Here is a 26,613-nt window from a genome sequence, read left to right on the forward strand (position 1 = left end):
CACCGCTTGATGATGTCAGTTCGGGGCACGGATGACTGGGCAGGAGGGAAACCTCCACTGCTCCACCAGCTGGAAAGTCATCCTCTAACGGTGGTACTCTCTCTCTCTCTCTCTCTCTCTCTCTCCCTTCACCTTTGTGTACAGGGCTGGAACACCACTCCTATTCATCCCAGTCACTGCTTGATGATGTCAGTTCGAGCACGGACGTCGTGACAAGAGGGAACCTCCTACAATGGTGGTAATCTCTCTCTCTATATATTCCCCCCTAACTTGTTCTTATTTAACTAATGAAGGCCCCATTCGAGCCTATGAAGTCCGAATCGCTGAAGTTTGGACATGGAAAGTACTCTTTTAGTTGAGGTAACCTTCGCAAGAAGGGTTAGCGAACCTCAAGTTTGCACAACAAGGTGTTTCTCTGAACACATCCAAATTTGTACCAAAAGTCGTTCTCAGCTTTCCATATAAACCAAACCATTACACTTCCAACTTTTTTCCCAAGCCCCACAAGCAAGAGCATTGAAAAGCTACTCCTCACTCTAGATTGCAAAATGCTTTAGCATATTACAAACGCAGGTCATCAACAGCTTGTCAACTATTTGTCTAATTGAACCCCAAAAAATTGGGAGTGGGTAGTTTTAAAAAAAAAAAAAAAAAGGCACCTTGTCAAACTGGATTACTTTCTATATGCAATATTGTTATTCGACAAAGGCACTTGTTTTTGCACACCCAGTGAAAACCCATTGGTGCGAGCGACCAGCTCCTCTACAGCACACCTCAAAATGTGCCAATAGAAGATATCTGCAAAGCTGCTACGCAGTCCATGTCCCTATTTAAATCGTCATGTCACACCACTGCCTTGACGCATTAGCGGCCAGAGACAGCTCAAAAGGACGAGCGATATCTACCCAGGTGGTGTTCACATAGACTGACTCTCCACAGAGGAGGTCCAGGTTGCTGATTATTTTTTTCCTGAATAACCTTTGCTACAACCCTCAGCTTGGGACTCCCCACTAAGCATGGGCTTGCTTATCGATGGAAAAAAAGCAAATTGCTTACCTTAAACTGTGGTTTCCATAGATAGGATGAATTAGCCATGCAAAACCCATCCTTCTCACTGGACAGCAATCCTACAGCTTTGCCTAAGCTTTGATACAGACTGAGGAGACTCTAAAAGATACAATTGTGCTGGAAACTCAAGCACATCCCCAGAAAAGCTGAAAGCTGTACTAGCTTGGAGAGACAGTCTTGCCTCAAGCTGCCTGATGACGTCACCCACTGAGTTACCCTTCAAATGGTTAATTCATCCTCTATCTATGGAAAACACTGTTTAAGTTAAGCAAACTTTATTTATTTTATTTTAAAATTTTATATACCGCAAACAATAAGACATTTACATGTCCGTCTAGGCTTGTTTATGCAGACTTCTGCCTGAGGGCCCCAAGTAAAGAGAATTACAACAGTCCAGGCTCAAGGTAATAAAAGCATGGATCAAAGTTTCTAGATACCTGACTGATAAATAAGGCCATAGCTGTCTGTTACACTGAAGTTGGAACAAGGAAGTTTTTACTATAGAAGAAACATGGGAGTCAAAGAGAGGACAGAGTCTATAATCATCCACAGACTCTGCCCTTGGGAGCTGATAGACATCACAGTTCATCACATGACAGTACAAGATTTAACACAGGGAGTGACAGTTTTATGACTCACAAAACTTTGGAATTATCTGACTTAAATGTGTTTATTCATTTAACATCTATTCCTTTATCTTTTTTATACCACAGTTTAACTTCAGAGTTCTGCAGCATCTGGGGAAAGGGTGGTGTACAAATGAATACTGTCGGTATAAGTACAAAATTTAAAACTCAAATTTCAAAGTAAAACCCATTGAAGCTACATGTAAGTATTAAATAGAGTAGAAGAGAACATTTAAACTCTGGGACACCCACAATTTTAATAATAGCATTGAGATGAAACTTTTCCAAACTTTCGTTTAGAATCTGTTAAAAAAAAAAAAAAAGTGAAGAAAGCCAAGATCTTGAAATCTAAAGGGTAACTATTTAAAAATTTCATAGTCTGCAGAGTGGCAGTAAAATAAAATAAAATTAACAAAACCACAGTGGAGCTGGTGCACCAGATAACCTAATGATGCTAACAAAAGCAATCTCTGGGGTGAATTTTCAACCCTGCGAGCAGACGTACATGTGCACGCGCTACCCGGCATGCACACATGTACGCCCGATTTTATAACATAGGCGCGCGAATGTTATAAAATCGGGGGTCGGTGCGCACAAGGGGGTGCACACTAGTGCACCTTGCGCGCGCCGACACCCGCAGGCTTCCCATGTTACCTCCCCCCTGACCTTTGTCTTACCTTTTGTGCCTGCCGGCAGCCTGCCAACACACAATCCTCCAACACAGCGGCAAATGGCCGCTGTGTCAGAGGCTTCTGGCCCTGCCCCTTTAGTAAAGCCCCGGGACTTAGACGCGTCCCGGGGCTTTATGCGCATCACCGGGCCTTTATAAAATAGGCCTGGCGCGTGTAGAGCTTTTAAAATCCGGCCCTCTGTGTTTTCGTGGCCTGAGTGACAGATGTCAAGAGGCATGTTTATTTAAGTGGTCTTTTAATTCATGAGATTAAGCCTGATAAATTAAACAAATCAGCCTTATTATTTCCAAAGAACCTACCCATGCCATTTCACCTTGGGTGGGGGGGTGGGGGCTGGGGCGCTATCTCAATTAACTATGAGGAAGTGGCAGCTAAATCCAATTCAGAGCAGATGGTTGAGATTTTATTAATAAAAAAAAGTAGCAAAACTCTCTCAGTACAGTTGTTTGTTTTTTTATTTTCGTCATCCATGCCAGAGACTGGGGTTTTAATAGATTCCTTACTACTTTAAAAAGTTCTTTTGAATAATTTCTTACAGAAAACAAAATCCATTAAAAATTCTTTTTTAGCAACTTGTTTTGCTTTTCTAACATCTTCAAAAGTAGTAAATATTTTAATTTGTTCTACATTGCAAGTTTTCCTCCAAACTCTTAACTGGTAACTTTGTTTCAACTGTCCATGCTTCTTTGAAAATCACCTCACATATTTATTTGTAGACTAAACCAAGTTTTTTTCTCGGGTAATTTGATTCACTGTTATTGCTGACATTTGACACCATCAGGGTCATTCATCAAGTTGCGTTATGGCGTTATCGCAGGCATTAGGGCCCTAAAGCCTGCAATAACGCAACACGAGATGCGTATGCAAATTTGAAAAATTTAGCCAAAAGGGAGGAGTTTGGGCAAAGTTTATGAAAATGAGGGGTGTATAACTTTGTGTGCGATACACTATCGCACGATTTAACTCTGGAAATAACTACACTATTTTTCCTGGCGTTATGCTTGCGATAGCTGTACATTATGGCTGAACCTGGATTTGCGATAAATATCACAAATCCCATTTTAGGCAGGGAGAGGGGGAGGGAGGAAAGAGAGAGAGAGCCTCTTGGGAAGCCCACATATTAGTCAATTTTTTATACCACTGTAAGAGGGGCCATTCTGAACTCAGGGTGAGGTTTTGTGGTGCCCGAGGTTTTGGGGGGCAGTTTTACCTGCACAGGCAGAGGTACGAACAGCACATTTCCTAGCGTGTAGCAGATGGACTCAAAACAAATGGGTATAGTGTGCTCGTGCTAGCAGTTGGAGACGGATCTGACGTCAGCACGGGTACATATACCCCTGCAGGAAGTGCAGCAATTCAGTAATTTCCGTCTCCAAAGCAATTTGGAGCTACCTCACGCTCGCTGAGCGTGTTTCCAAATTCTAATGACTAAATTCCTAGAAGAAACCTATTGAAGACAAGCCCCGCACTCCTGTGGTGATACCAGGCGGTCACTCACCCAGTTGAGTTTCCCGAGCTGACTTCCGTGGTCCCTCGGAAGCGAGAGCCTCGGTCCGGTGGCCGGTTCGCGGCAGGGACCTAGCCCCGAGTGAGAAGGGCTCGGGCGCGGCTTGGCCCCCGAGCGAGACGAGTTTGGGCGCGGCCTAGAGGCAGCCTCGGTCCCGGCGTGGACATGGCCACCGAGCGAGACGGGTTCGGAGCGGCCTAGAGGCAGCGTGAGCACTTCCTTATGCGCAGCGGTTGAAGGTACTCTCCCCCCGCAGCCGGAGACCGCCCGGGTCGCAGTCGGGAAGTGCCGAAGACAAGGTAAGGCGTATATCTTTACTTGGTCTCTGAGGAAGTGTGGATTTGCTGGGCCTGCCTACGAGGCAGCACGCCAAGGAGGTCGCCATTTTTTGCCTGCCTACTCACCTTCGGGCTAAGCTAAGCGCCCGCGATAGGCACACGTTGCTATGCACACGCGATAGGCGCACGTTGCTATGCGCACGCGATAGGCGCACATTGCTATGCGCATGCGATAGGCGCATGTTGTTAGCGCACGATAGGCGCATGTTGTTCACATTGTAAGCCGCCGCGTATAGGCATTTGTAAGCCGCCTGGTATAGGCGCACATTTATAAGACGCGTGTATAGGTGCACGTTTAAAAGGCGCGTATTTATAAGACGCCCGTGTATAGGCGCACATTTATAGGACGTGTTCCTAGGCGCATGCTGTTAAGCGCTCTTGTTAGGCGCACTTTATTGGGCGACACCGAATTTCAGGCGAATGGAGCATAAGAGAGCCCATGCGGCCGCAGGGCCGGCACCTCCAGAATCTGGCATGAAAGCTCTAAGCCTCTGCTCAGCATGCAACCTCAGAGCCACACAGAGTGAGGGAGCAGACTCACTATGTGCCCAATGTGAGGAGGCCATGGGAGTTCCAGGACAGGACCGGCCCCAGCCCAGCGGTTCCTCAGGGAGCACACCGGACTTAGCGGGCCGCGGCGAGCAACCAGGGAACCCGAGAGACCTGGTGCCCCTACGGCCAGATCCGGCTTCGCTTTCCTGGGTGGAATTATTCAAGGGGATTCACGCCTTTGTCCAGATGCAGTCTGCTCCTCGAATGGGTCTTTCCGTCCCGGTGGATCCGGTACCTGGCCCCTCGAGACCTAGGCGCGGCCACTCACCTCCCGACAGCCCCGATTATGGGGATTCGGATTGCTCCCAGGATAGTGAGGAGCCCCCCGAGGAGGGTGAACTTCCCTCGGAGATAGAGCCATATCGGACTATGAGGCGCTTCTTTCGGAAAGAGGATCTTTCAGGCCTGGTCTCACAATGCCTATCGGAACTGGCCATTCCAGGCCAGGAGACCCCAGGGGACCCTAAAATGAACCCCCTGTTAGAGGGCCTGCGCCAACCGGCTCACCATTTTCCCCTCCTACAAGCAGCACAGCAGCTAATCGATCTGGAATGGAAGGCACTGGAGGCCTCATTCAAAGGGGGTCTGGCCTTGGCAGGCATGTACCCTCTGGGTCCGGTGTCCAAGGAGCTGCTGGCGTGCCCCAGGGTAGACTCCATAGTTAACGCAATAGTGAAGCACACCACCAATTCCGTTTGTTAACCTTGAAGATGGTGTTCTTGCTGGCTGTGTGTTCAGAATGCCGCATCTCAGAGCTACAAGCACTATCCTGTCGTGATCCATTTCTCAGAATCACTCCAGAGGCTATCCATTTTCGCACAGTTCCATCCTTTTTACCCAAAGTGGTCTCACGCTTTCACCTCAACCAAACCATATCCTTGCCTACCACGGAAGATTTGCAGAAGTCGGAGGAAGGTCGAATGCTACGCCATCTCGACATCGGCAGACTGCTGTCCAGGTACCTGGAAATGTCAGAAGCAGTACGAAAGACGGACCACCTGTTCGTCCTGCACAGCGGGAAGAAGCAAGGGGAAGCGGCCTCACGGCCAACCATCGCCCGCTGGATTAAAGAAGTTATCAAGGCAGCCTACATAGAGGCGGGAAAACCACCGCCTCTACAGGTCAAGGCTCGTTCTACCAGAGCACAATCGGCCTCTTGGGCAGAAGCTAAGCTGCTGTCGCCTGCAGAGATATGTACAGCGGTGACATGGTCCTCCCTCCATACCTTCTCCAGATTCTACCGTCTGGATGTCCAGGCCCGGGAGGACACGGCATTTGCGAGGGCAATCCTAAACGGCCCTCGGGCAGCCTCCCACCCAGTCCGGGAGTAGCTTTTGTACATCCCATTTGTTTTGAGTCCATCTGCTACACGCTAGGAAATGTTGAGACTTACCTGATAATCTCGTTTTCCTTAGTGTATACAGATGGACTCAGCATCCCGCCCGGCTGCCGGTATACATGGGGATTCACCGACTCACGGTAAGCCATGTTTTCTTATATAGGGCATCCACCCTGCCGGGTGTTGACGCCTTCTGGCTGAGTACACTGGCGGTCTCCAGCTACCATCAATTGGTCAGGGTAATCCTGTTGATTAATCGATCGGTCAGTCACACATATATCCATAAAGCTTTTGCAAGGAAGATTACTGAATTGCTGCACTTCCTGCAGGGGTATATGTACCCGTGCTGACGTCAGATCCGTCTCCAACTACTAGCACGAGCACACTATACCCATTTGTTTTGAGTCCATCTGCATACACTAAGGAAAAGGAGATTATCAGGTAAGTAATCTCAACAATAGACATCAGTGAAGATTTTGTGTGATTTGAAGTGATAACAGGTACACAAAGATGAGATTTGTACATTGTACTCTCGACTTCGCTGTGTACTGTTATCACTCCAAATCACACGAAATCTTCACTGATGTCTACTGTGCTGTTCATACCTCTGAATTTGCATGTAAAACTGCCCCCCAAAACCTCACCCTGAGTTACTAGTTGCCCCTCTTACAGTGGTATAAATAGTTTACTTATATGCAGGGGCGGATTGAGGGAAAATAGTGGCCCGGGGGATTTTTCTCCATACTGGCCATGGGTACCCAATTAATATACAATATAATTTACATATAAATTTACATATATATGTACACCCCCCTATATTTCGGCATGGTCCTCCTGTATCAACACAGTACTTTTGCCAAAACTCAAAAAAAACAACCCCACCTATGAAAAAGAATACCACAAATATTACACCAGAATCTAAAATATCAATACACCTCCTATCAGGAAACAGAACAGGCCAAGCTACTACAGATCCCTACAGAGAAACCACATGCTAAAAGAATGCTTCATCTCAGTTTTGCATACAGAACACAAACTCTCACCAAATACAGAATAAAGCCACATAAAGTATAAATAGAAATGTGCAGACAAAAACTAAACTGTAAAACATACATGCCAGACTCTATACAGTGCAACAATAGAAAAACAAAAATGTCACCGTTCCTCATGAAACAATCAATAAAATCAAGATATATAAATCATGAATCATAATTATAAAATCATACTAATAAAATAATTTCAAAACAGCTGATGAATAGAATATCCAATAATTAAAGACTCAGAAATTTTGAAACCTTTACCAAACACCAATAAAATATTTCAAACAGCAGACACATCACATACTACCCAATAATTAAAATGGTAGTCAATCAAGAAAAATGAACTTAAAAAGCCACCTTTACTTACCCTCTCCAGCAGTTCTCCTACTCCTTTCCCTTGCAGGCCACACCAGAAGCAGCAGTAGCTGCTGAAGCTGTCCTCACGGTCCTCTTCCTTAGGGACCACAACAATCTCTTCTCCTCTCTCTCACACACACCAGCCATACCCTCAAGACCAGTTTCTGTCTCTACACACCAATCATCTCCCCAACCAGTCTCTCTCTCCTCACACACACATACCACACACACACACCAGTCATCTCCCTGATCAGTCTCACATACACACGTCACCTCTCTGGCCAGTCTCTCTCAATCACACAATGCTCTCGCTCCCTCTTACAAAGGCTTTCAATCACACATGCTCTCTCTATTTCACTTACACACAAGCTCTCAATCACACATGCCCTCTCTCACAGCCACAAGCCAGCCAAAAACATGCTCCATCTCTCTTGCACACACATTGACACACAGAAGCACCTCCCTGTCTCACATACACTTACTCTCACAGAAGCACCTTGCTTTCAGACTTGCAGCATTTTTCACTTTTACTAAAAGTGAAAGTGATGATCCCAACCATTAAATAAGAAAACCACATTCCTATCAGAAGGCGAAATGACACCCTTCCTTCAGGTTCTGTCCTCCCAAGGGACAGCCACCCACACGTACAGCTTCTCTTGTTTTACGCTTTCAGGCAATAAAGCAAGTGTCTTTCTTCAAACTATCAGTCATATGATTATTCATGTGAGATATGGAACCGAAAGACATCCTTAGTCAACTTCCCTTTTAAATGGGAAGATTCCAGTCTTAGTCATTTAAAAATATACATTTTCTAAAGGCTTAAAAAAAAAATAGCAAAACCAGCAGCACCGGTGTTCACTTCTTTGGCCCCCGCCGGCCTCGGTTTTAATTTCTTCAGCCCTCCGGCTTGGTCTCTGGTGGGGGCCGAAGATATCAAAATCGAGGCCGGTGGAGGCCGAAGAAAAGAAGATGCGTGTCGCCCAGCCAGCCTCCGCTTGAGGCTGGCTGGGAGGTGCCCATCTTCTTTTCTTCGGCCTCCGCCGGCCTCGATTTAATATCTTTGGCCCTGCCGGCCTCGATTTTAATTTCTTCAGCCCCCACCGGAGGCCAAGTGAGGGCTGGCTGGGCGGTGCACATCTTCTTTTCTTCGGCCTCCACGCCGCCGGCCTCGATTTTAATTTCTTCGGCCCCTGCCGGCTTGGTCTCCCACGGGGGCTGGCTGATCTTCTTTTCTTCGGCCTCTGCCGGCCTTGAGTTTTATTTCTTTGGCCCCCGCTGGCTTGTCTCCGGCAGGGGCTGGCTGGGAGGCGCTGAGGCTGGGCTGAGGAAGAGCCACGCGGTCGAGACCACGTGACCGGGGGAAGCCCGATCCCCGATAGGCCAGTCCGCCCCTGCTTATATGATGGCCTTACAAGAGTCAGTCTCTCTCTTTTCTTTCTCTCTCAGCGGCCCAAATGTGATAAAAGCCTGTCGGGCACTTCTTAGCTCATGCAGGTGTGTGAAATGTAATGCGCATTGCTGTATCTGGGAACATTTCCCTAACCACGCCCCTTTTTATCTTGGGCACTATTCTCATAAAATTATAGCAAAATGATAAATCTATATCCATATTTGTGCAGTTTAGCTGGCAGGTTACCAATAGCCCCTAACAATTTCTCAGCAGTTATTTCATGCAGGGAGCAAAATGTACAAAGTCTTTTGACTGTGCTTTCAACCAGCCAGGTTCATAATTTATTTATTTAAAAAGTTCTTATAAACCTCACATGCAGATTCAAGTCTTAATTCAGAGTAAAATCAATCAAATTTGATCTGAATTACTAATTGAAGCCAATTTAGGAAACTTTTAAAAGACACATGTAAACCCCAGCATGCGCACAAGTGCCAGGCTCTGAAAAAGGGGCAGGGAAGGGCGGGATGGAGACCGGCCAACCGGCGCACAGAAATTACGTCTACTCCGGAGGAGCAATAAGTGGTTAAATAAAAACAATTTTGGATGGTTAGGTAGGGGTTAGGTGTCAGGGAGGAGAGGGGAAAGGGAAAGGGAAGGAAGGTTAAGCAGGGGGGTAAGGAAGTTCCCTCTAGTCCGCTCCTTAATTGGAGGGAACTGGGAGAGGCCTAATTGCGTCGCCACGCGTATTACTTGAAAATTCGCCCCCCCCATGGGGGTGATCAGATTTTATAACATGCGCGTGCATGTTATAAAATCGGCGCATCCATGTGCGAGTGCCAGACACCGCGCGCACATGGACGGCGACGCGCTGCTTTGAAAATTGACCCCTAAGTCTTTTTTCCTTCGATTTTTCTTTTGTTATAACTTTGAAATTCCTAGGAAAAATAAAACACTGAAAACAAAAATCTGTAAGAATCTTATCTATTTTAATTGTTATATTTAATTTTTGTGTTAATTTATTGTGGTATTTGTTATATACATTTATGGTTTTACTGTTGTGCTTATATGTATTTAATTATTTTTTGTAGCATGCATTGAGTGTAAATTTTCCATAAAAATGCCTACCTAGTTTTCTTCTATCTCCTTTTGAAAAATACTGCATAAGTTCACTCAGCATACTAATCTCAAAAAGCTACAGCTACAGAGTCCAAGGACATGTCTTAACTCATTCATTGCCTAGTGGGGTAGCATTTAAACTTAATGAATATGGAACAGAGTGAAAGACACGTAGTTATGTCCTAACCCTTTATGAAATTTATTTTCCAAACTTTCGTATCCTTAGAGATTTACAATAGAGCTTCTCGCTTGTGATTGTAGGGAGAATAAGAAGGATTCCCAAATTTGTAACATATTGTCTTATTTTCTTCCAGATACACTTTTAGGAAGTGCTACTCTAATGGGAGGGGTGGGGGGTGGAAATAGAGTCGAGGTAATGAGTTGACTGTTTGTGACTTTAGAATTTGAACTTTTTTTTTACCTCAATACTAAGTCTTTATGGTCATTCTATGGCTTTTGTATAGTTCTTTTTGGGGTTTGTGTTGTATTTTTTTTGTAACTTTGTTTAAAAAAATTCAGTAAAAATGTTTATGAAAAAAAAAATGCCTGACCCAAACAAATTAATGTTAATGTTACTGTTCTTATTGGACCAAAGATAGATAAATAAATGTAATATGTGGTCTCTAGAATGAAGATGGGATTTCATTGCTTAAGTAAGACCCAGTATACTTGAATTAGTTAAGAATTCCTGTTCTTTCTCAGAACCAATAGTATCCACTTAGATATTAAAATTTCCAACTCAATGAATTTTTAAATTTGTTACATGTCGATGTGTATGAATACATTTACAGGTTTACATGTATGCATATAATGTGTATTGCATGTATTTGTGTGTATTTGTGTGCATATAAGTTATTTATATATATATATATATATCTGTGTGTGTATATGGTAAGGTATTAAACTGAAAATAATTTAGCTGAATTACTTGTATAGAGGGAGAGAAAAATTTGAACTGGAGCTAGAAATCAGTATTGCTATGGAAAACTGAGTCATGCTTTTTAATTGGAAAGTAAAATAAAATATTTACATAAATATATTGTCTTAATCGATAGGGTCATGTTAATGCTTTCTTTTTCCCAAATAGTTATTAGTGTCCCGAATACAGTGCAGTCAGTACAGTCAAGTTCCAATCCCTTTGAAGATGACGAAGAAACTGGCAGTACTATCACTGAAAAGGAGGACAATAAAACTAAAAAGTTGGTGAAAGAACAATTTGTTTTTCTCTGTCAACTTCCTCTATCCAAGGTTTCTAATTTTTAATTTATAAGTAGGTGCACTGTACTTCACACAATGCATAAAGTCCTCATGTAAGAGGATTCTGTGAGCAGTGTTCTAAATCTAATTCCTTTTTTCTAACAGATGTCATTTTTACTTCTCTCTGCTGGTGGTTGTCCTGATGTCAGCCACAGTAGCTAACATGACTTGCTGTATGCTTTGTTCTTATATGTTTTTGAAACATTTGTGTAAGAAAATTACAGTTTCTGAGGCAACCTATGCTATAAAATTATGTATATGGCTTTGCTTCTGCTTACAATTTTTGTTTCAATATTATTGTTGGGTAAGTTTTAAAATGCTGTTTACTTACTATCAGGTCAATACAGTAAAGTGCAGCCGCGGTTACCCCGCTCCTAACCTGCTTTCTACTCACTTTCCGGCCGCGTTAGCCCTTCCTGCGATACACAATCCCCTTTAACCGATTCTTACCGCCTCTTTAAATCACCGGGTAACCCCTTCCGCCTGCAGCATGTAAATTACATGTAAACGATCGAATTAGCTATTCCCTCCCATACAGTAACGTGCGCCCCGACTATCGCTATTTTACCCTGCCATTTAGCCACGCGTTTAACCTGCTAACTTACCGCCTACCCTTACCCCTGCGTAAGAGGCAGGGGTAATGGTAGACGGCAAACTTTCCCCAAAAGGAAACCTCTAAAAACCTAAAATCCCCTCCTCCCGAAGTGACTCGACATTACTTTTTGTTGCTTTCTTACTTTTTGTTGCTTTCAGCTTCTTCCCTTCTCTGCCGTCCTCCGAAGGGGGCAGCCGGCGGCGAAAGCGGATTGCAGCGATCCCCCCGCGCAGGTCCCGGTTCTCCTGGCAAGGCCCTCATCAAATTGTGAAGTCAGGTGAGAGCCCACTGTTCTGTGCTTTTCAGCCCCTTCCCTTCTCTGCCGCCCTCCGGAGGGGGGAGCCGGAGGCGAAAGCGGCTTGCTGCATTCCCCCCCACCCGCGCAGGTCCCGGTTCTCCTGGCTCAGCCCTCATCAAATTGTGAAGTCAGGTGAGAGCCCACTGTTCTGTGCCCTCTCCAGTCACGGCGCAAGCGAAGCGAAGCGTACTTTCATTGGCTTGAGCGCCCGTCAATTTGGGCGCTCCAGCCAATGAAAGCACATAGACGGGCGTGCGTGACGCATGCCGTGACGTCACGCGCGCCCGTCCATGTGCGCCCAAATTGACGGGTGCTCAGCCAATGAAAGCACGCCTGTCAATTTGGGCGCTCCAGCCAATGAAAGCACATAGACAGGCGTGCGTGACGCACGCCGTGACGTCACGGGCGCCCGTCCATGTGCGCCCAAATTGACGGGCGCACAGCCAATAAAAGCACGCCCGTTTATGTGCTTTCATTGGCTGGAACGCCCGTCAATTTGGGCGCACATGGACGGGCGCACGTGACGTCACGGCGTGCGTCATGCCCGTCTATGTGCTTTCATTGGCTGGAGCGCCCAAATTGACGGGCGCTCAGGCCAATGAAAGTACGCTTCGCTTCACTCTGCTCGCACCGTGACTGGAGAGGGCACAGAACAGTGGGCTCTCACCTGACTTCACAATTTGATGAGGGCCGAGCCTGGAGAACCGGGACCTGCGTCGCTGCAAGCCGCTTTCGCCGCCGGCTGCCCCCTCCGGAGGGTGGCAGAGAAGGGAAGGGGCTGAAAGCAACAAAAGGTAAGTTGGCACATGTCGAGCGACTTCGGGAGGAGGGGATTTTCGGTTTTTAGGTTTTCATGGGTTAAAGTTGGGATCCACTTCCTGGTGCCTGTCATTTGAAATGACATTTGAAATGACAGGTACTAGCGCACCCAGGATACTGTATAGGCGCTGTATTAAGCGCCTATACAGTAAAATGGGTTGCGCGGGCCTAACGCTTCGCCTAACGCTTCGCAGACGCGGCTTGCATTTGCAAGCAATTTAAATAGAGTATCGAGCGGTATGTGATCAGAACAGTGTGTGGGGCAAATGAGGGTGCGCCCGGCACTGCCTCACTCTTTCTAACGCGTCCTTGCTGTATCGAGCCGTATATTTGATGAAATCTGGGAGTATATGGTGGTGCTTCAGAGGAGAGGGGGAGACTTGTTTTTTTGTGGAGGGAATGGAATACAATTATTTCACACATTTTTTTTCAATCCATTACCATCAAAAACTGATTTTCTTCATGCTGTAGTGCCTAATCCCAATTAAAAGTTTTACAATATAGTATTAAGCAACATATTTTTTTTTAATTGTGTTTTTAGCATCAGCAGTTATGATAAAAGCCAAAGCTATCCTACTGAGTGGTCTGATGATGAATCTAATAATCCTTTCACTTCTAATGATGCAAATGGGGACACTAATCCATTTGATGAGGAGGTATCATCTAGCATGGAGGTGCGAGTACGAGCACTATATGATTATGAGGGCCAAGAACATGATGAACTCAGCTTTAAAGCCGGTAAAAGCTTTTAATTTTATAATTTTGCTGAAAACATAATGCTTGGTGGCTTTTAATTTTCCAGCATGGCTTCTGTGAATTTGTTCTGTCCAGTTGATGAGGCAGGTACCTTTTTTAGTGGTCATGCCAGTATCGTAAAACATTATGGGCCCAATATTCAAAGATGTCCAGATATAACTTATCTGGATAATTTAGAAGGGGTATTCAGCAGCACAGCTATACTGTTGAATGTAATTGGATAAATTCTAGTTAGCCAGATAACTTATATCTGGATAATTTTAGACCTGCTACTAAGCAGGTCTAACTTATTCGGTTAACTTAACAGGTACGGCTGAATATAGGCATTTATCCAGTTAAGTTGCCTCATCTCGATCTGCCCATTGCCCACCCCCAAGATATCAGGCTATCTACTTAGCTGGATAAATACTTATCCGGCTAAGTGGTGCCTGCTGAACATAATCAGATATTTAGTAGCTGTCCCTATTTATCCAGCACTAAATATCTTCCTCAATATAAATTTCTATCTTCTATTCCAGTGCATTCTGGTTCTTGACATTTGCTGCATTAGCAGCAGCAATTTTAGGCAATAAGAGAAAGTTTTGCAGGAATGGGAGTTAGAAAATTTGAACGACTTCATTTTAGTGAACGTCCAGAAATTCAACATTTATAACCAAACCTGCTACATTGAATTCCCATGACCCAATTTTATGACAATAAACAAATTGAAAATGTGCTTTTTCAATTTGATTTTTAACAAGTTTGCAGCGTCTTTCAAAGGGTGACTATATCCCTTCCCTTGGCCTGCCTTCTTCCCATTATAGAGAATGAATAAAGGTAGAAACTCTTAATAACTTTTAAAACCTTAACAAATAGCATAATTACAAAAGTGTTGCAGTACAGTTTGCTAAATGTAAAACTTTGTTTTGCAGGGGAGGAGCTAACTAAAATAGAAGATGAAGATGAACAGGGCTGGTGCAAAGGACGTTTGGAGAGTGGACAAATGGGCTTGTACCCAGCCAACTATGTGGAAGCAATCCAGTGACCAAGAACAAAGTGATTCCATGTGTGCTACAATACTGTTCTACCTGTACAGCTCAGTCTGTTTTCATTAGGGTGGGAAATGGATAGTGTATTGTGTACATGCCTTGTTTAATGCAAAGAATTTATGATTATATATCAGTACTAATACCAGTGAAGACATATGAACAGGTTATTAGCCTTGTTCTGTGGCTTATACACAGTACAAAACTTAGGAGCTTGTGTTTATGTAGCAACTTACCGCTTTTTCAGTTTCCCTCTGAATGTCTCTTTATTTCTCTCTCTCTGTACGTTTTGTGTTTTCTCCTTTATCTGCAGCAGTGCCTTGTATTCTTCAAATAATCATACTTTATTTTAAGCGATCAACTGTAATTTGAAGCAGTTTATTTTCTGCATTGATGTTTGCTTTATGCTATTTGGTATTTCTGAGACTATGCATTTTTATTACTATTTAAAGTGGAAATTCAGTTTTTTGTTGGATCCATTTCATTTTGTGCAGTACCTAAATTATGAACTAGATTTATGCAATTTTCTGCAAACAATGAGATCACTGCAGCATTTCTAGAATGTTGTATACTTATTCTCTCCATGCTGCCAATGTGGTTCTTACCATGATATATAACAAGTATTGTATTGAATAGATTATATGCTACAGATATTTGCAGATGCTCATTTTATAAACATATAAACTGTGGTTGTATTTCTGTTGTAAATGCTATTTATGCATTTTTTTTTTACACTGAAGATGGTTTTCAGGATAGAACATAAGTAGCACTCTTGAGAAATCCCTCCCATATGCCATAGTCTTCTTAGAATATAATCCTTGCTAACAATTTCACGACTGATTTTTGGAAAGTAAAAGATGTACTGAGATGTTTTTCAAGTAAAAAAAATTCAAAACGTCTTTTTGTTGGAAGACTATGCATGTATGTATGTGCATATACTTATCTATATATAATTTGATATTCAAACAAAACTAAAGAGCATGTATGCCATGGGTTAGATTAAAAACTGCTTGAAGACTATTAAATTGCAGGCATATTTAAGTCAATACTGTCCCTTTTTTACTAGTCCTCTTATGAGAGTCTCAAGTATTCTGTGATTCAGACTTCCAGATACCTAGAAAATAAGGTATTGTAGTTGGAATTATGTTGCTAAATTATGGTTCATATATGAATAAGCTTTAATCCTTTGCTTTTTTGTAGCACAACACTGTAAAGTTTTCATCAGAATTAATTGTAGCCTTTTTGCTCATTTACCTGATATGACGCATTTATGACAAACTAAAAAGGTGCCCTTAGTATCACATAGTATAATACAGGAATCTGTGAAAAACATATATAAAAAGACACACAGTTCTGAGAGAAATAGATGTGCTATACTATGGAACTATAGTAGTAATCTAAAACATTGCACCATAAATATATATTATTTAATTATAAAAAGTTGATTTCTTAATGGTATTTTGGTCTAGGAAATCGTAGCAGTATTGATGTTTTACTTTCTGCTGTAATGGAAGTGTGTAACGCTAAAAGAAGGAAGCAAATATTTTTTCTTGAAATTTTACTTAGAGCTGTCACCAGAAAACTAAATAACAAAAACTTTTAGAATTGGGAGACTGGAAGTTGTTGGTATTCTTATTATCAAAGACAATATACAAACTATAAGAGAATCCATTGGGCTTCCTGTTGACTAAAGTTACTGTACTGTGTGAATTCCAGAAGACTCCAGCTTCAGGACTGCTACCGCTTGTTACCTTGACTAAACAGTTACTTTTTTTCTCCCTTCCAAAGAATGCAGTTCTCTAGTATATCATATGCTGTCCAGCGTGAAGTTAGCACTTGATCTGGCTATACCACTAACTCACTAACTTTTTTTCTGCTTGGGAACAAAATAAAATGCCACATAATTGGTTTGTCAAACCATATGATAATTCCAAATTATACAATATATTGTTTTTGCAGTGCTTTATTTGTGGCTGAATGGCCAGCAACAAACTGCCATTCTCATTGCCAGCAGGATTGACAGCACTTCTAGTGAAAACTGCTAGAAAACTCCTTTTTACTAAAAAATAACTGTGCATGGTATATTAAATGAGTTTGCTAGTGATAGGATGTGTATGGCTTCCTCATGGGATTTTTGGGGAACAGGTGGGTGGAAGTGTGTATGAGGGTGCAAGTGTACCTGTATAGATATAATGTTTGTGGTGGTTGTGGGATTATGTAAGGTGGGTGTGTAGGAATGTATAGGATGTGGATATGTGGGGTGTAGTAGGGGGACAGGTAGCTAGAGATATGTTAGAGTATGTGTGTGAATGGCAAATGAATGGGGAGGTGGGTGTGGCTGTATGTCTGGGGTTGTAGGAATGCATGAAGTATGACTTTGAAAGTGGGGGAGGTGCCTTCAAAAGTGCCTTTTAGTGCCATCCATCGCCAGTTGCTTTGGTTATTTTTCCTATCTCTTTGAAGGATGTGTGGGGTATAGTATCTATTTCTGTTTGCCTTTGCTGCTCTGTGCCAAATTGCTGGAAGCGTGAGGGGGTACTTCTGGAATGGAGTGGAAGTTGGCATTCTAACAGTTGTAAAAGCTTCTTTTGATTTCCCATAGAAAGCAATGGGCATATTTTTTTGGAGACTCAGTTCTCTGGAAATTATATATGTTGGAAAGCATAAAAATACCTCCCCATCTCTGTCATATATATATATATATATTATGACAGAAAAAAATTACTATAATGAGCCAATTTATATCCACACTCTAAAAAAAATATATTTATTTAGTATCAAATTCTAAAAGGTATTTTTATACAAAAATTGACATGCATGCCATCAAAATGCATCAAGATGCAACACATAAGAGCATCACAACACAATTTTATGAAAAGTGTTTACAGTATCAAAGTAATTTTATAAGATAAGACTGCAGACAGTCAATCTCTATAATAAATTACACTTGAATAGCGCAACGGTACCTATGACAGTCAATAAGTGGAAACTAGAATAAATGCACATTTTGTAGATTAGAAGAAGCTGAATGTTGTTAATCAAAGGATTACAAGTGTTATTGTATTCCAGATGGTAACCACAACGGGAAATACTGAATGTCTTACAAAACCGAGGAAACTCCTCTGTAGTTAAATAGAGGAAGATGAATGTTGTAATCCAAGGATTAGAGTGTTATTGTATTCCAAATGGGAACAATGTCAGGAACAGAAATGCAGAGATACACGTAATCAGAAAACCCCATTTAGAAGAAGCTCAATGTTGTAAATCCAAGGATTTAGAGTGTTGTTGTATTCCAAACGATAGCCACAAAGAGCACCTCAAAATGTCTTTATTTAAAATGAGGAAAACTCCTTTGTAGTGAAAAACAGCGTTGAGATTGTAGCTTTACATAAAGGGGTAAATTTTCAAAACCTTACACGCGTAAATCCCGAGCTTATGTGCGCCAGGCCAATTTTCAAAGCCCCGACCACATGCGTAAATCCCCGGGACACATGTAAGTCCAGGGCCTCAGGAAAGGGGAGGGGGCGTTGGCATGGCTAGAGGTGCGTGGCACAGCGGCCATTTGCCACTGTGCCAGGGGATCGCGTGCCAGCATGCGCAAATTGCTCCTGCCCCAAGCAGGAGCAAATGGCATGACAAGGATTTAGGGGGGTTTAGAATAGGGCTAGGGAGCGAGTAGGTTAGGGGAAGGGGTAGAAAAAAGGTAGTATAGGGGGTAGGGAAGTTCCCTCCTTGGCCGCTCCTAAATTGGAGCAGACTGGGAAGGAATTGCTGAAGGCCGCGGGCGTCGGCATACGCAGGTTGCAACAAATGTGCACCTCCTTGCATGCGCCGACCCCCGATTTATAACATGCGCGCACATGTTATAAAATTGCATGTCCATGTGTGCGCAAGTTTTTAAAATCTACCCCAGAATTGTTTGTGATGATGTTTGTTTTTCATCTTCATGCATTTTGATGGTATGCATGTTAGGTTTTTGTATAAACATACCTTTTAGGAATTTGATACTAAATATATTTTTTTGAGTGTATATATAAATTGGCTCATTAGTGTTCTTTTTTTCTGTCATTAGTTTCATTTGCTGAACACTTTATTTTTTGTTTTTGGCCTATTTTCTTCTTTCATTAGGTGTGTGTGGTGTGTATATATATATATATATATATATAGATCTACCTTATAAATGGCCTGTGACCGACGGCCCGCAATGCGCAGTAGAGCACAGCTCTACTGCGCATGTGCGGGCAAGGATGTCGATCAGAAAAAAAAATGGCGGTGGGGGCCGCAGGAGCGGGAGGAGAAGCACAGCGGCGCCGCGCGCGGCGATCGCGGTGCCGCTGCTTCTCCTCCCCGATCTGCCGGCAGATCTCGGGGGGGGGGGTGTCACTTCCCCGCGCCCCCCCACCGAGATCTGCCGGCAGATCTCTGGGGGGGGGTGTCACTCCCGCGCCCCCCCCCCCCGAGATCTGCCGGCAGATCTCGGGGGGGGGGGTGTCACTCCTCGCGCCCCCCCCCCACCAGATCTGCCTGCAGGATGCGGGAGGAGAAACCGCTAACTTCTCCTCCCAGATCTGCCGCCGATCTCGGGGGGGGGGGGTCACTGCCGCGCGCGCGGGAGTGACCCCCCCCAGATCTGCCGGCAGATCTCCGGGGGGGGGGTCACTGCCGCGCAGCGCGGGAGTGACCCCCCCCCCCGAGATCTGCCGGCAGGAGCGGGAGGAGTTAATGGAGCCGGGCGAGGGTTGCGGGAAGTCGCGCTTACGGCGCCGGGAGGAAATGGAGGGGGTGAAGAGAGGGGGACTGAGTGAGTGGAGGGAGAGGGGGACTGAGTGAGGGGAGGGAGGGAGGGAGGGGGGACTGAGTGAGTGGGAGGGAGGGAGAGGGGGGACCTAGTGGGAGGGAGTGAGGGAGAGGGGGGACTGAGTGAGAGGAGAGGGAGGGTGGAGAGGAGTGGGTGGGGGAGGGGGGTGGTGAAGAGTGGGGGAGAGAGAATGAGGGGGAGGTGAGAGACAGAGGGATGTAGCCAGTTTTTAACGGGCTTTACGGCTTGTATATATATATTCTAAGCTAATTCAGATGCATATTCAACATTAAAGATCAAATCTTGCATTCAAAAAAGGAGCTGTGAAGGAGTATACAGGAGAAAACCCCAAAATATCTTAAAGGACTGGATCCCAGAGATCAGTCTGGTCCATCTTAAGCCTAAAACTGTAGGAAATCCTGAAGGGAACAGGAGGCTCAAGGGAGAGAAGGAAGTCTAGAGCGAGAAAAACTCTACTGAACTGTAATACTACCTTTTTGTTGTTTGAACTGCAGAACTGCATTTGTTTGCTTTCTTGTCACTAATAAAGAATTTAGCAAAATTTCTGCCAGAGTACATCCTCAACCTGTTCTCTGATTACTCTAAGACCACTATGGTGCCCCAGGGGGCTTTTGAAATCCTTAACAAATGGAAAATAGAAGTTAATGACCTTTTGGTATTTTTTTAGTTTCATATTTTCCATATTTATCTAATTTTGTTAAATTGATCAGCTAAGCTGGCAAAGGTTTCTTTCTGTATATGCTTTTTATACATTTCCTTGGTTGAGGAATGCAGGTTGGGACTGCTTGGGGGCATCATTAGCATTAGTTTATTGTATGAAACTGGTTTTATCCTCTTAAGCAAAAATAAATGCACATTAGATTATCTTTGATTTTCCACTTTTGTTAAGAATTGAGTATTCAGTCTGAAACTTAACTAGAAATTATTTAAATAAATACAATCTAGTTTGATTTTCTTTGCCTTCTTTAACGTCAGTGTATTTGTTTCATTATGCTGATGTTCCTGTACAGTGAACATGGCTTCAGTTGAGATTTCTTTTCTATTTAGGCAGAAAAATTAAGACAAACACTTCTTCCCTAATACAGTTAGGGAAAATGGTTGAAATGTGGACATGTAAAGTTGCTATTTCCAACAGTATACCCACGAGAAGTGGATAAAATATACTGTTGACAAAAAATCAATAAAAGTTAGAAAATAACAATGAGGTCCATATTCAAAAAGCATTAAAATTGGCTAACTCAAAAGGTTAGCCGGCCAAACAAAGTTTTGGGGATTTATCACAGCTAAATGCTAGCCAGCTAGAGAGTTTAGCCGGCTAATTGGGGGGATTTGAGTTTGGCAGTGTAAGTTAGCCGGCTAACTTCAATATTAAGCGTTAGCTGGATAATTTAAGCCTGCTAATCTGATCAGGCAAAGAGCTATCTAAAGTTAGCCGGCTATAAATAGCCGGCTAACTTTAAGATAGCTGGCTATATTCAGAAGTGTAACTGCACTATTGAACATACCTCCAAAGTTAGCCATATAAGTTTATCTAGCTAACTTTGATATCCAGGCTGGGGTCTGGATATACTTCTCTAGTGATAAATTTTGCAAGTTTAATACAAAAGTGCCCAATTAATCCTAATTCCTGATAATCTAAAAGTAATATCTAAATTTACCACCAAAATCATAATGGTACTGATTTAATGCTATTTGTGCCAATTTCATAGTCATGAATCCCTTTACTTTTCATGAGGCATTACTGAATTAACACATCACATTAGTCAATTATTTAATTTTGTGGGAAACAATTGCTGGCGATGTGGTCATTATCCAGTTATGCAGATATCTGTCAACCCCCTAAGTTTTGACCTGAGTACGGTTAATTTCTCCATCAAACTGGGCATATCGCATGCATTTAGAGCAATCAAAATACAATGGAGTATGAGGACTTACAGCCACCTGCATATCATGGCATGTTTTAGCTGATAGGCTTTCTAATGAAGTCAGATAAGAACTGTTCCACCAATGTACTGAGGTGTCACAATATTAAAAACAGTATTGTCAGTTATTTGCTTAAAATAATTGTGGATTTTAATTGTCGTGCCCCAATGCTTTTTCATAAATATTTATTTTACTTTGATAGACAATGATGTCCTGCAAACTAGTTTGTTTTTTTTCATAACATTACTGATTTTGCATGGATTGTCTTCCAATGTAAAACAACATTTTGAAATAATTACAGATTTAGTAATTACAGAAATATAACATGAACCCATTTGTAAACCCATTTTCCAGTAGCAGAAAGAAAAATACCTAACAGGACAGTGTTTTGAGAAGCCTCCTTCTAACGAGGCCTTTGAAGGATTATTCAAACTCCAACTAATGTCCTTCAACTTCAAGTTCTATAATACAACCAGCTCATTTAAACTGTTCGTTGTAAATATTTAAAATGCTATTAACCTTTTTCTTTTTCCTTCCTCTCCCAGTTTAAGCATCCCTGTTTTTTGTAACTGCTTTCTTCCGCACTACAGTTTCCAGTTTGTTTTTTCTTTCTATGCACCACTGTTTAATGTAACCAGCATGATGTGATTTATCATGAATGCCGGTATATAAAAACCTTAAATAAAATAAATATTTTTTTAAACTGACCCCCAACTGCATATTCCCGTGGCTTTTGTCAGAGCCTTCTACAATTCAGAGTTCATGGGCTGGCATAAATTTTTAACACAAGTTACTTTCCGTAAGCTGTAAACTTTAATGTTTAAAACATTTATATGCCACCTATTTTAGATTCTAGGTGGCTTGCAAAATTACAGTCATATAATATAAGGTAATAGAAATAAATTCCATTTTTTCCAATTTGGTAATAATCTGTTAGCTAGGATTGTGCAAAGTTGGGGAGGTTCCAATATATTCCTGTGATGAAAATGAACCACAGGTACTTTGGTAAATTCATCTAAAGAAATCACTCGAGTTTTTTTTTCTATTAGTATGGCCAACTATATTCTAAGTTTCCTTGTAAATGTAGAGGAGGCTAAGACATACTTTTCCTCTGTGGATTTGCCATGTATCGTTTGAGCAACAACTTCAATTTTTGAATACTCCCATTACCTTGGAACAGATATAGAGAGTTATCTCTCAAGTCCAATACTCAAGGCTTTAGTCTTGGTTGGCTTTTCTAACAAATTTTCTAAGCTATTTATGGATCAGATTACTGGCCCTGTGGTATTATATTTTGAGGATTTAATTCAAAAAGGAACATTTACTTATGGTTCTAATAATGCCATTATTACAGTTATTCCTAAACTTGGAAAAGACCATATAAGGTGAATTTAAAAGCCTGATGCACACCAAAACCTGGAGATATGCGAATATGCTTGGCTAGCACCACCTAGCAGATTTTAAAAGCCGCCTGAGTACGCGCATATCTCCCACTGTGCGCAACAAATGAAAAGTTCCAAAAAGGGGCGGGACAATGGGCATTCCTGGCTTTCACATTCAAATCTGTGCGTAAATACTTGCCGCACAGGTGCACATCGGGGTCCCTGCTGCGCAACTTTACTTCTGCAATGGATGGCATGTAAGTCAGAAACAAAAACAGAAAAAACTAGGTTTTAAGCATTAGAGTCTAATGATGGGAAAGAGGGCTATTAAACTATGAAGGTTTGGAAGTGCTATCCCTTAACTGGGCAAACTGGGCACGAACTGGGAAAATGGGGCAATGACAGCGCGGTGTCTTATAAAATTCCCCCACTTACACGAAGGAAGCGGGATTTGGTGTCCAGTTAAAAATTGTGTGCACATGTGCAGTCAGGCCTATTTTATAACATGCTGCACATATATATATGTTATAAAATGGCCGTGTTTCCTGGCATGGGCTGATGAACACCCATGCACCTGTCACTGCTTCCTGCATCATACAGAGACCCTATTTCCTTAAATGTGAATTTTGAAAGCCCAGACGCGTGCCAAAACTGGGAGATAGGTGAATATGTCTGACCAGCTTGCTGAGCGGATTTAAAAGCCACCCAAGTATGTGCATATTTCTTGCTACATGCACAAATAAAAAGTTTCAAAAAAAGGAATGGGGCAAGACCAGGGCATTCCTGAAACCAATGCATAAGTACTTATGTGCCTAAGCGTGCACCGCGGTCCCTGTGCATAAATTTACTTCTGCAGTGGATGGCATGTAGGGTAATAACATAAAAAATCTAAGCATGTATGGGGGTTTTTAAAGATCAGGGGCTAACAAGGGAAAAGGGAGGATTATTAAACTACGGGGGTTTGGAAGTCATATCCCTTACCTGCTAGACTGAGAATGAAGTAGAGAAAGAGGTAATGTACTGAAATCCCCCTACTTACACAATAGTAGCGGCAATTTGCAGGCATATGTGCGCACCCACTTAAAATTGTGCGCACAGTCGGCCTATTTTTTACCATGCGTGCATATACGCACATATGTTATAAATAGCCACATCCCTGGCTGCAAGCTGGCAAACACGTGCACACGCCTCCTGTTTAAAAGTTACCACCCCCTATTGTGATATCAATGTAGAGACTATATAGTCCTCCAAGAGATGGCCCTAGTTCCCAGCCCTTGGTTAAACAAGCTGCAAAGGGGCATATATTCATTACAGCAACTGTCCGTCCTCAGAGGTTGTCTGAAATAGGGAGACCCTTAGGCACAAGGGGGGGGGACGGACTAGTCCAAGTTAGTGTGTGGTAGTGTAGATTTGCTTTCAAAGGAGACGTAGCTATATCAGTGTGCTCTCCAACGGGCCGATACAGTAAGGGGCGGTAGAAAGGGGTGCGTTAGTGCCCGGCGCACCCGCGTTTGCTGCACGCACAGTTCAGATCACCTACCGCTCGATACTGTATTTAAATGCATGCAAATGCAAGCCGTGTCCAACGCACGTCCATGAAGCGCAATCCATTTTACTGTATAGGCGCTATACAGCGCCTATACAGTATCCTGGGTGCGCGTGGTACCTGTCATTTCAAATGACGTTTGAAATGACAGGTACCAGGAAGTGGATGGCTCTCCTACAGTCCCAACCCAATCCAAGCCCCAGCAGAGAGAGACGAAATTTAGCCGCCCAGTTCCAAACCAACCCAATCCACAGGAAAAAAAAATGCTTCTCGCACTTAGCCGCCCCAGTCCCAAACCAACACAAACCCAATCCAAGCCCCAGCAGAGAGGATGAAATTTAGCCGTCCAGTCCCAAACCAACCCAATCCACAGAAAAAAAATGCTTCTCGCACTTAGCCGCCCAGTCCCCAAACCAAACCAACCAATCCAAGCCCCAGCAGAGAAGACGAAATTTCACAGTCCCAAACTTTCCCCCAGTCCCCCGCTCACCTGCCCTGGCCACAGCCATGCAAGCCCCCAGCAGCAACAGTAGAAGGGCGGCGAGAGAGAGCGCGGCTTCAGCAGCCCCCGCCGGCGTAGATGAATACCTGCACCCCTGTAGGTCCAATGTGGACGCTCAAGGCAGCGAAGGCGCATGCGCACATGCCGTGACCGGCTGGACGACGGAGCTCACGGCGTGTGCGCATGCGCCTTTGCTGCCTTGAGCGCCATATTGGACCTACAGGGGTGCACGTATTCATCTTCGCCGGCAGGGCTGCTGAAGCCGCTCTCTCTCGCCGCCCTTCTACTTCTGCTGCTGAGGGCTCGCGTGGCTGCGGCCAGGGCAGGTGAGCGGGGGCTGGGGGAAAGTTTGGGACTGTGAAATTTCGTCTTTCTCTGCTGGGGCTTGGATTGGGTTGGTTTGGTTTGGGACTGGGCGGCTAAGTGTGAGAAGCATTTTTTTTCTGTGGATTGAGTTGGTTTGGGACTGGGCGGCTTAGTGCGAGAAGCATTTTTTTTTCTGTGGATGGTTTGGGACTGGGCGGCTTTTGGTGGTAGAATCAGATAATTACATTCTTGTGAATACAGACAGTGCAATGGAATGTATGGGATCATGCTGAGCCTTAAATACCAAGGTTAAAGCTTTAAATTGAATATGCTGAGCAACCAGTGAACCACACTAACGCAAGGGTCAGGGTAGGCGGTAAATTTAGTAGGTTAAAGACGCGGCAAGATATGTTAAAAAGGCGATAGTCGGGGCGCACTTTATGGGAGGGAATAGCTAATCGGATCGTTTACATATATATACATGCCGCGGGCGGAAAGGGATACGCGTCGGGTTAAAGAAGCGATAAGGATCGGTAAAAACAGATAGTTGAATTGCGGGATAGACTTACGCGGCGAAATTGTGAGTAAACAGTGGGTTAGAAACGGGGTAACTGCGGCCGGCGCTTTACTGTATCGGTCTGCAAGTTAGGCCCCAGCTTAGCAAGGAAGAGAGAGGCACTGCCCTGCCTGTTTCGTTGATACGACTGAGGGAAAGAGGAGAGGTAGAAGTACTTTTGCAATTTTCTGAAGTTTTACAGTTTTGACTTGAACCATTCCTGGCAGGCAGCAATCCCCTGTTCAGGGGTGATCAGTAGAGCTATGTACCTTTTCACCCAGACCAAGAGGAGATTACAGTGCCCATTCTGAGAGAAGGTTTTTCCCCAGTTTTTTCCTTTCTCACAGGACAAGCAGGATGGTAGTCCTCACATATGGGTGACATCATCAGGATGTAGCCCAATCACGGAAAACTTCTGTCAAAGTTTCCAGAACTTGACTGGCCCCTACTGGGCATGCCCAGCATGGCACTAACCCTGCAGCCAGCAGGGGTCCCCCTTCAGTCTTCTTTTTTCCGCGCAGCAGTAGCGCCTCGCGGTTTAGGAGCTCTGAAGAGATTCCTGACAGGAATTTTCCTCACGGAGTTAATTAAACTTAAATTGCCCCACAGGGGTCCCTCCTCTAACTTTTCTCAGGCCGCGGTGCTCCGGTAAGTTTTTTCACCGTTTTTCGTCAATTACCGTTGAGTGTTTGGGCCCTCGCGGCCTACTGGCTGTCGACCGTACCGTGGCTTGATTTTTGCCATGGCGTCGGGGTTTCGTCTGTTCCCGGACTGTACCTGCACCATGTCCATCACAGACCCTCA

The 26,613-nt window shown here is 43.6% G+C and overlaps 1 protein-coding gene across 3 annotated transcripts in view; it reads left to right on the plus strand.

Moving 5' to 3' along the window:
* Positions 1-17,616, plus strand: part of PACSIN2 (protein kinase C and casein kinase substrate in neurons 2) — a 499,840-nt gene extending 482,224 nt beyond the window's left edge. For all 3 annotated transcript variants that reach the window (XM_029600100.1, XM_029600098.1, XM_029600101.1), the window contains 2 exons: positions 13,536-13,732; positions 14,662-17,616. In XM_029600100.1, coding sequence (XP_029455960.1) covers positions 13,536-13,732; positions 14,662-14,774 — 310 coding nt within the window. In that variant the 3' untranslated portion in view covers positions 14,775-17,616. The remainder of the gene's footprint in view (positions 1-13,535; positions 13,733-14,661) is intronic.
* The last annotated feature ends 8,997 nt before the right edge of the window (positions 17,617-26,613 follow it).

Source organism: Rhinatrema bivittatum, chromosome 4 (assembly GCF_901001135.1).
Source record: "Rhinatrema bivittatum chromosome 4, aRhiBiv1.1, whole genome shotgun sequence".
NCBI lineage: Eukaryota > Metazoa > Chordata > Amphibia > Gymnophiona > Rhinatrematidae > Rhinatrema > Rhinatrema bivittatum.